The sequence below is a fragment of the Nicotiana tomentosiformis genome, chromosome 5, assembly GCF_000390325.3.
Source record: "Nicotiana tomentosiformis chromosome 5, ASM39032v3, whole genome shotgun sequence".
Taxonomy (NCBI): Eukaryota; Viridiplantae; Streptophyta; class Magnoliopsida; order Solanales; family Solanaceae; genus Nicotiana; species Nicotiana tomentosiformis.
The window spans coordinates 132,935,582-132,945,763 of NC_090816.1; the positions used below are offsets into that span (position 1 = coordinate 132,935,582).

A 10,182-nucleotide genomic window follows, 5' to 3' on the forward strand; every position below is an offset into this window, starting at 1 on the left:
TTTCCAGTTTTTACAAAAAAAACTGCTTTAAAAAAGCTGAAAAATATTTTCTAATACAATATATAACTGGAAAAAAAAACTAAAAAGCAATTTTCTAAAGCAATATTTTTGTAAAAACTAAAAAAATAAATATTTTTTTTTTCTGTTTTTAGTAAAAAAATATTTCAGTTTTTTTCAGTTTTTAATTGCTTTAGAAAATTGGTTTTCAGCTTCTTTTTTTTCAGTTTTTACAAAAATATTGTTTTAGAAAATATTTTTCAGTTTTTTTAAAGCAGTTTTTTGTAAAAACTAGAAAAAAAAATATTTTCGATTTTTTCAGTTTTTAGTAAAAAATGTTTTTTAGTTTTTTCCAGTTTTTATAAAAAAAATTATTTTTCGTGTATGGGTAATGAGTCTTTTAAATTAATTATGAGATATTTAGAATTGACCAACAGGACGATGACACATGTCCTCCATTTGAATGAGGGGTATATTTGAACCCAAAGTATGACTGCAGGGGTATAGATAACCCAATAGTATAATGAGAGATATTTTTAAACTATTTTCGAAAATAGAAGGATATATTAGACCCTTTGGAGTTTATATAAAGTGATATCTTTATAACCCACCATACTATTGGGCACCCCCTCGGTCCCCCCACCCCAACAAAGAGAAAAGTAAAGCAGCAAGTTGAATCAGTAAATAATATTCTTAAGCTCATTTTATAGTGGTAAGCACTAAAAAGCACAACTTTTTACTTTTACTTGATCATGCAAAGTAGCTTTTTTTTCTTTACATTTGTTCTACTAATATTTAAAAAGCTTCCCTATTAAAAGAGAAAAAAAGTCAAATTTTTCCTTATATTATTCAAAATTAAGCAGTGTTGCCCTCTGTCAAACTTTTGGCCTATATTAACCACGCATAAGCCAAAAAAATAGTCTCATTTTGACCCTTGATCTTAAGGGAGTTCCAACTCGATGGTAAATTTAAATCATAATTAAAGATTGAAGGATAACTTGCACTTTTTTTTCGAAGATTTGGATATGTGGACCTATTACACTGAAGGGTAAACAACCCGAGTAAATACGAGACAATTTGCTAATAACGGTATAATTGAACCTAAAGATGATGAAAAATTAGATCAATTTTGGATAGTATAAAAAGCAAATTTGCAACTTTTCCAATTTACAAAGAATGGATTAGGCTGGCCCATAGCTTTACGTTGTTTCCAATTACACTCCCTATACTTTTTGCATGCCATTTGTTCATAAATAAAAAACATAATAGAAAAAGAAATTATGACAACCTTTTCCTTAAATACTCATTGAAGCAACCATATCTCAAACACTCTCACACTCTTAGCTAATAGCTCTAAAATTTTCTCAAGAAAATGGCTAAAATTCTCCATTTTCTTCTCATTTTCATGTACATTTTCTTTTCTTTCTTCTTTCCTCTAATTTTCTCAGATTCTTCAGTTGATGGTTTTATTTATGGTGGTTGCTCACAAATAAAATACTTACCAAACTCGCCTTACGAGTCGAATCTCAACTCACTACTCACTTCCCTAGTTAACTCAGCAACTTATTCATCTTACAACAAATATAGCATTGTGGGGTCCACGCAACAAGATATGATCAACGGTCTATATCAATGCAGAGGTGATTTGTCCATGCCGGATTGCGCCACGTGTATAGCGCGATCGGTGAGTCAACTCACCGAGTTATGTCCACAGACTTGTGGTGGAGCTCTACAATTACAAGGGTGCTTTATAAAATATGATAATAGTTCTTTTTTGGGCTCAGAGGATAAAAGTGTAGTTATGAAAAAATGTGGGCCGTCAAATGGGTTTGATTTGGATCAAATGGGCCGAAGGGATTCAGTTTTGGGCGGTTTAATGGGCGGTAATGGGCTTTATAGAGTTGGTGGGTCGGAAGATGTACAAGGTATGGCCCAATGTATAGGAGATTTAAGTATGGCCCAATGTCAAGATTGCTTATCGGAATCGATCGGACGGCTGAAAAAAGAGTGTGGCGGTGGAGTGTACGGTGATATGTTTTTGGGAAAATGTTATGCTAGGTATACAACTAGTGGAGCTCATATTTATGCTAAACCTAATCATCATGGTAAGTGGGATTTTAATTTTTTTAAAGTTAAATTACATTTTTGAGACGTTAAAACTTACATGCTTACAGTGTTCATATATATATATATATATATACAGCCAGACCTTTGTATAACAGCATCTCTATATAACAATATTTCTCTATAAAAGTCAAGCTTTTTCGGAACTAATTTTTATGTTATGTTATATCAGCATTGGAATTGTTATATAGGTTTCAATAAAGGCTTAAATTACATTCGTTTGATTCACCAATTTTACTAACAAGATGATCGAGATCAAAATAGCAACATAAGTTGTTATTTCAACCGTTCTTTTGTTTTATTATTAAGCGTAATATAGATTTCATTACCTAATTTTATTTTATTTTTTATTTTAATCTTTCCACATTTTGGTATCTATGTGTGAATTATATCTAAAAGAAGTTAAAAGATATAATTTAAGAGGAGTAGGGATATTCACATTTATTCTCATATATAGTTTAAGGTTCTTTTTCTACAAAGAATATGATCTTTCATTTTTGGAAAAAATTAAATAAGAGCCTCAAGAATGAATAAATAAGATCATCTTTTTCAATAGTTTGTTTTAGATATATTACGCTTTAACTTATTTGGACCATTCTTAAAAATGATACTGTATAGCCGCCGTAAAAATAATAGCCGAAAAAATATATAAAATTTGTATATTTCTGCTAACATATGTAAATTAGAATTGCGCATTCTATTTTGTAAATTTGTAAATTTAAATTAGAATATGTAAATTTGTAAATTTTATACACTTTTTCGGCTAACATATGTAAATAATTTCTGGCACAAGAGTGATGATACTTCATTCTTTTAGGGAATTAGTTAGAATTGCGCATTCTATTTTAATTCATAATATAGAGTATGTATTTAATATCTCTAATTAAACTCATGCAGATTCTCATAGTGAGAGTGAGAAGACATTTGCACTGATCATTGGATTATTAGCTGGGGTTGCCCTTCTCATCATTTTCTTGACTTTCATGAGAAGAATATTTGCAAGAAATGGTAAAAGCAATTTCTTAATTACTCTTATTTATAACATTTATCTTTTATTTCTACTATTTAAGAATTTTTTGCTCATATAATATTGTAGTAATTAATTATGTTCTCTTGTTTTACTTTTTGCAGGTAAATAAATTATAAATGAGTTCTGAAAAATTTATCTGCTTTTGCTGGCATTTTACTCCATGATCTACGTCAACTTGTCCTTCTCTTTTCTTTTCATGTATTTAGTCTTTTTAGAGAGAGATTTATTTTATATTATTGATCTTCTTTGAAAAGGAGATTTCGAAGTGAAGATGAGCTCTAGGGATGTGTACTATAAAAAAATTTGAAAAAAGCAAGAACAAAAAGCCTAAGATTCCACTCACTTTGATGTAAAGAAATTGCTTTTGCTTTTTGTGAATGCTGATCTTGGATCCTTTCACATGCGATGCTGGATTATGAATTATTCCCTTTGTTTCATTATTTTATTACTTGGACTATCAGTAATATCATCCTTATACATTATATATAACCTTTTTCTTCTTATTATCAACTTCCCATGCAGACTTTGCATGGGGTGCACGCACCCAACAAAGAATAGAGATATAATGTGGCTTGAATCTCTCCAAGAATATTACTACTACTCTTTCGGTTTTTATTTTTCGTCTGGTATTCGGTATTCATATTATGTCTTAATTAAATTTAAATTCGCGTCGAAAAGTCACACATTAAGAAATAATACGCTACCTAATAAGAATAATTCTATAACCAAAGTTCTAACCTAAAACTTATGATTAAAGATGAAGGAGTAACCCTTACCCTTGATGGTTACTAGTGTACTTTCTTCTATGGCCATAGATTTGGAAAGTGCTAAAACATTACTGCAAGGTTGGCACACTTATTTGTCTCGAATAAAATATTTGGACCACAAAAGTTATACCCTATGAAGTATGATCTAGAAAAGTTTGAATTTATCAAGAAATTAAAGTAGTGGATCAATCAAAATTGCCTTATTGGATACATGATCCGAAAATTTCTCTGTGTCAAAAATAATATCATTGAGATCGACACCTAGAGGAAAATTAGATCAAATGAAAGAAAAGGTTCCACGACTTATTGGTATAGTTGTTTCTTTTGAGAAAATGTTCAGCACGGTTAATTTTTCAGTAAGGCCGGTTTGGACCTTCGAGACAATATCATAAATGGTTTAATTTATATACACTGATAATATAATTTTTTTTTTTATGTTAAAGTAGTATGTGTATTTAACTTATTCATGTTAATAATTACCTAATTTATTATCTAGGTTTAATATTGCAGTTATTATTTATAGATGGTTATATATAGCTATTTTCTAAATAACATGATAATGCAAAATTCTTTTATATCATCCGTGTATAGAAGTTATACTCTGTTTACCCGAAAAACGGATAGAGTTGAATTTATACGTAGTTCTAAGGATACGTGATTTAAATTGATACAAATTGAAAAAGATATGTAAATGAATATCGAAATCAGTTATAAAAGAAATGAATGCAAACCGAATGAACTAGTTAGTCTAAGCCTTCAAGTTTTATCACCTTCAAATTGAGTGAAGAATAATTGGTAGAAGAAATAATATGACTAAATATCAAAAGCCAAAAAAGAATAGTATTTGCTCTCTTTTCTGTATATCTCAAAATGAATCTGTCTCCTCTACAAATGATAACAACTCTTAATATAGTAGGGGAATTTTATTTTGGATATAATTAAAAATACATAGTAGGGATCCCATGATAGATTAATTAATTAGTTTTTCCTTGATTCAAGCTGTGGTTTCTGTCGAGATTCTCCCCCTAATTGTGGCTATAACGGCTTTTTTGTTTCTTGGCTCGATCTTGATCTTGGCCGATCTCGATTCTGATTATTTTCTAGGGCTTGAGCTCGATCTTGGCCGATCTCTATTTGTTCGACCTCGATGTCTCGAGCTCGATCTTGTCCGATCTCTATTTGTTCGACCTCGATGTCTCGAGCTCGATCTTAACCGTTCTCGATCTAGATTAGTTTTTGGGGCTCGAGCTCGACAACCAAACTCCGCATCATGGCTCGATATTATAATGACGAACCTTGGTCCATCATGTTCCAATATCGAAAGGCAAACCCGATTTTGACCTTATACAGATAGTCCCCTCGTTTCTCGGAAAGAAGATAGCGAGAAACGATATGAATTTTTGAACTCCAACTATATGGGCAATGACATCAGCGACGAGCCCGATTGTGACGTATGCGACAAACTTCTCGTCGGTCCAGTTACTAAGGCATTAAATGCGCATAAGTCGATGGTCGGCCACTACCAGTTTTGAACCGTCGTTGTGAAACCAATAAATATCCCCCTTCTTCATCATTTCAAACTTTTACTTTCAAATATTTTTCATTCCAATCTTCATAGTTCTTTGCCTTCTCCAAAGCTCCTATTTCCAGGTTTTCAAATTTCTTTGCTTGTTCTTCCTAAAACACCAAATACTTCAATATCCATTCTTCTTTGTTCACAAAAACTAAATGGCCAAAACATCTAAAAACGTTCTCCAGAAAGAGGTTGCTTCCTCATCTCGGTCGGCCGGCGAGAAACCAGTGGTGGAGCCACGCCATGAAGAACTTTTTCCCGGGATGTGTGTTATTGATTCTGACTTTAAGGTCGAGAAACCCTCATCGGTTGTTGGTCGATGCGAGTCGGTATCGAGATACATATGCTCAATATCCCCAAGCCTTCTTGATCTGGTGAAGAAAGATTGCATTGGGAAAACAAAGAGGTTGTGATACCGGCATCGGAGAAAGCGATCACTACCCACGTGGAAGGGTCCCTTAGTATTTACACTTATCCTTTCACGTTGGGTCCCCTCGATCCGGACATCGTCAATTTCTGCAAGAAATACCATGTGACCCTCGGCCAAATTCACCCTTCTTTCTGGAGGATCGTGATACTGCTACATTTCTTCCTGAGCAAAATCGACGGGCTTCCCTTCACCCTCAACCACCTCATAAGATTATATAGCCCTCGACTCTACCGAGGTGGGCTGATAAAGCTTCAACGCCGGGCCACCAAGGCGTTCACCTCGAGTATAGATAAAGACAAAGATCAGGGCTAGATGGGCTGGTTTGTTCGGGTGAAGACCTCAGACCTAATCCCAGTTGAGCGCATGCCATGGAATATGAAACATAAGTATGATCCCATCATTAATTTCCGTTTGTTGTTTTTACTTCTTCCTCCTTTCTTATCAGTGTTGTTCTCAATGCAATCGTTGCTTGGATGTCGGGTGCGATTTCCCACCTCGAGAACTGGTCAGGAGCCTAGTTTAGATATTAATATACGCCGAGCGCGCGTGGCGCGATTTGTCAAAGGGCCGGTGGGAGGTTCGTACTCATGGTAAGCTTCCTTCTTGGCTTACCAATTTACCTATCGTTCAAGCATTTTTTCAAGTATGAGTTTACTTACTTTCTCCTTTTGTAGGTATGAGAAAGGATGCGGCTATAAGACCCCTGTCCGGTGATGAAGAAGATTTACCGCCTATCTCGAAACCGGCAAAGGTGATTAAGAGAAAAAGGCCTAAAACTCCGAGGGTCAAAAACCCAAGAAGAGAGCGGCCCGTAAACCCAAGGGGAACATAATCCACTGACTATGGAGTCAGTCCAAAGACTAAGGGATGAAAAAGAAGAAGAAGAAGAAGAAGAAGAAGAAGAAGGTGATTCTGGGATGGTGGCCCGTGCACGAGCTAGCACCGATATTCAGAAAACTTCAGAATCGGTGGGAGTTGATACTGCTCCGTCTAATCTCGATGAGGTCGATGAGGAGACTCCGGCCCAAGTTCCCGAGCCGAGGGGAACCGAAGATGATTTACCTCGGGGCGAAGAGACTGTTGAAGAGGCGGTGTATGCCGATGCAGAAACTGGGCTTTAGGCTTGTCAAGACGGAGGCGGCGCCCCAAAAACCTTACTTGGGACAATAGAGATCGGGGATTCCCCCTCGTTTCCTTCATTCTCCAAGTCGATGATACATGATGCTCAGGCCGTGGAGACTTGTCACGGGGAGGGAGACCATGGAGAGAAAGATCCTTTCCGTGGTTATTTTGTTGGGGTAGAAGATGTCACCAGTCTGAGTGACTTGGAGGCTCCGAAGAAGAGCTCGGGCGAGGTAAAAGCGTCTTGTCTTTTCAACGAAGCTCAACAAGCCCTGAATCAGGTAAGTTCATATTTTCTTTATCAATTTTCATACTTGTATTTTTCTTTCCTTGTATAATTCCTTCTTTCTATTTTTGTAGGCCTCTTTGCTTCATCACGAGGCATTTTTTTGATCCCGAAGGAAGCTGAGCCGGTACAAAGCCGAAAATCAAGGGCTTACTGAGGAGAGATATGCCTTCAAGCTTCTTAGTGAGAAGAGAGAAGGAGAAGCTAAAGGACTTCGGGCTGAGCTAGAAGCATCTCGGAAAGAACAAGCTGATCTGGCCGAGTAGGTAAAAAGAATCTTTGAAGTTAATGACACTGACTCGGGCGTGATGGCTAACAGTTTGGTCCTACATGTCCAGCAAAAATTCAATGTAATCAGGAAGCTTCGTGTTGAAGTGGACGCAGTGAAAGCAGAGGTCGAGGAGTGGAAGAAGAATATGGACCACCTTGCCTCAGAAAAGGAGGTTGCCCGAGCTCAACTGGCCTCGACTGAGACCCAACTCCGAAGCTTAAAAGAGAAGGCCTTGGTTCAAGCCAAGAAAATTAAGAAGTTCCAGTCTCGGTTGGGCTCAGCAACTTCTGATCGAGAGGGACTGGCCACAAAACTTGCAGCAGCCAAATCGGAGGTCGAAATAGCCACGGCTAATGTTGATGCAATGGTGGCCGTCTACCTGTCCGATGTTAAAGCTGCTCAGGTTTGAACAAAGGAGGTTGCCGAGGCTGCTCAGGATCGAGCAAACTGGGTTGACGAGTATGCTACATGCCACTCTCGAAGGGAGACTCTCGAGGAGATCCATGCTCGTGGCTTCAATATTATAGCCGAGATCGAGAATGCTAAGGAGCTTGAAGCCGAAACCAGAGTGTTGGATTTTCCTGATGATGATGATACCGGGAGTATGAGCGGATCTGAAAGCGAAGGAGGCCACGAGGACGAAGATGTTACTCCCGGAGAGGGCTAAGTCCTTTAGGATTAGTATTTTTTGTGTTTCTTTTAAGACCTTTTCGGTCTTTTGTAGAGAAACTTGATCGGGCCATGCTACCCTTGTAAATGATTTCTGACATATATATAAAAGTTTTCTTCCTTTATGCCTTATAAAATTATGAAGTTGTATTCTAAGATCTGAGGTTTAGACAATTTGATTGGAACTGAATTAGTATAGCTCTTAGACTTTATGATCGAGTGAGTGCTTTTTCGAACTCGAATTAAGGTAACCCTTAGGTTTTTTATTTTAGCGAGGATGGTCTCTCGAACTCAACACAAAAAACAACCCTTAGGCTTTTGTAAAAATATTGTTTATGGCTTTGTCCCATTTTCAGCTTGAAAAAGTTTCTTATCATTTGTATTTGTGAAACTTGTAATGCTTTGGCATGAAATAAAGAATTGTTCGAGAGTTCGAACAATTTTGTACTCATTAGAGTTTTTGAGGCTTGATATTATCGAAGCCTTTTATGATTTTCCCGGGGTAGCCTTTTTAACCGGTTTATAAAAGAATTCAAAGGCCTATTTTGTTATGGAATTCGGACGTCTCCGAGCTGTGTTAATTCATTCGTAGCCTTTTTAGTTCGGGATTTGCCTCTTGGGCTTATTTTTCCGTTTTACTTCGATCTTGCCCGAAGTGTCAGTCCCTAAGTGGGGTAGCCGTGGACTATAAAAATCGAGGGTTGCCTAAAATGTCTTATGATCTCGGAGTTTATATAATTCAATCTTGTTTATTTTTCGGACGGCAGTCCCCAATTGTGGGGGTAATCATCCGAACTCCGGTCATGGTTGGCCCTTAAGCCTATTTACATAATAGATCGAGAATATGAAATTGTGAAGTAGAAAAACTTTTCTAAGGTACGAGATATAGGTAAAGAAGAATACTTCTCTTTATAAATCATTATACATGCATACATGTTCTATGCCAGGGCTCGAGCAAACTACGCGGGCATGGTTGATATCAAACTTGATATTCGAGGGCAATGCCCCCAGTATTCGAGGTTGATTGTAAAGAGGCCTCGAATACTGTTGAATTGTTCTAAGTTAGCACGATCAATGGTTGCCTCATTAAAAACCTCGCCGAAAAACGCATTTGGGACAAAATCGGTCTAAGGGGAAAAGAGTGCAACGCGTGCTTTCAGACCTAAAGGCTTCGTGTTGAAGAATCCATCGTTGTTTCTGGTCGAACACCTGCAAGGGTTAGTTTTGAAATATAAATAAAGATGGTAGGGTCTGTACCTTAGCAGTAGTATCGTTTTAGGTGCGATACATTCCAATTGCTCGGTAGTTGTTTGACGTTTATCATGCCGATCTTGTAAGATCCATTTCCGATGATTTCGAGAACCTGATATGGTCCTTCCCAGTTCGGACCCAGTTTTCCTTCATTCGAATTTCGGGTGTTAAGGGTGACTTTTCTTAGCACCAAGTCCCCGATGTTAAAATGTCGAAGATTGGTTCTTCGATTGTAGTACCTTTCGATCCGATATTTTTTAGCGGCCAATCGGACAAGAGCGGCTTCGCGTCTTTCGTCCAACAATTCTAGGCTCGTATTCATGGTCTCATTATTCGACTCCTCTGTTGCGTATCGAAACCTAATGCTAGGTACTCCGACCTCGACCGGGATCAGAGCTTCGGCGTAATAAACTAACGAGAACGGTGTTGCTCCGGTACTGGATTTCAATGTTGTGCAGTATGCCCATAGGATCTTGGGTAGTATTTCTCTCCATTTTCCTTTGGCGTCGGTCAATCTCTTCTTATGATTTTGGATGATGGTTTTATTGGTCGATCCGGCTTGTCCGTTCCCGATGGGATGATAAGGTGTTGATAGGATCCTTTTGATCTTGTGATCCTCGAGAAATTTAATTACTTTGTTGTCGATGAATTGTTTTCCATTA

General features: G+C 37.1%; 2 protein-coding genes across 2 annotated transcripts; both read left to right on the plus strand.

Annotated features, from left to right (window-relative positions):
• The first annotated feature begins 1,313 nt into the window (after positions 1 to 1,313).
• On the plus strand, positions 1,314 to 3,588 carry LOC104121658 (plasmodesmata-located protein 7-like). The gene is made up of 3 exons (XM_009633701.4): positions 1,314 to 2,102; positions 3,019 to 3,129; positions 3,253 to 3,588. Exons 1-3 carry the CDS (start codon positions 1,370 to 1,372, stop codon positions 3,258 to 3,260), a joined length of 852 nt encoding a protein of 283 aa, XP_009631996.1. The 5' UTR covers positions 1,314 to 1,369; the 3' UTR covers positions 3,261 to 3,588.
• A 3,544-nt stretch (positions 3,589 to 7,132) lies between these two features.
• On the plus strand, positions 7,133 to 8,009 carry LOC138893179 (uncharacterized). Its single transcript, XM_070176953.1, has 3 exons — positions 7,133 to 7,324; positions 7,449 to 7,591; positions 7,688 to 8,009. Exons 1-3 carry the CDS (start codon positions 7,133 to 7,135, stop codon positions 8,007 to 8,009), a joined length of 657 nt encoding a protein of 218 aa, XP_070033054.1.
• The last annotated feature ends 2,173 nt before the right edge of the window (positions 8,010 to 10,182 follow it).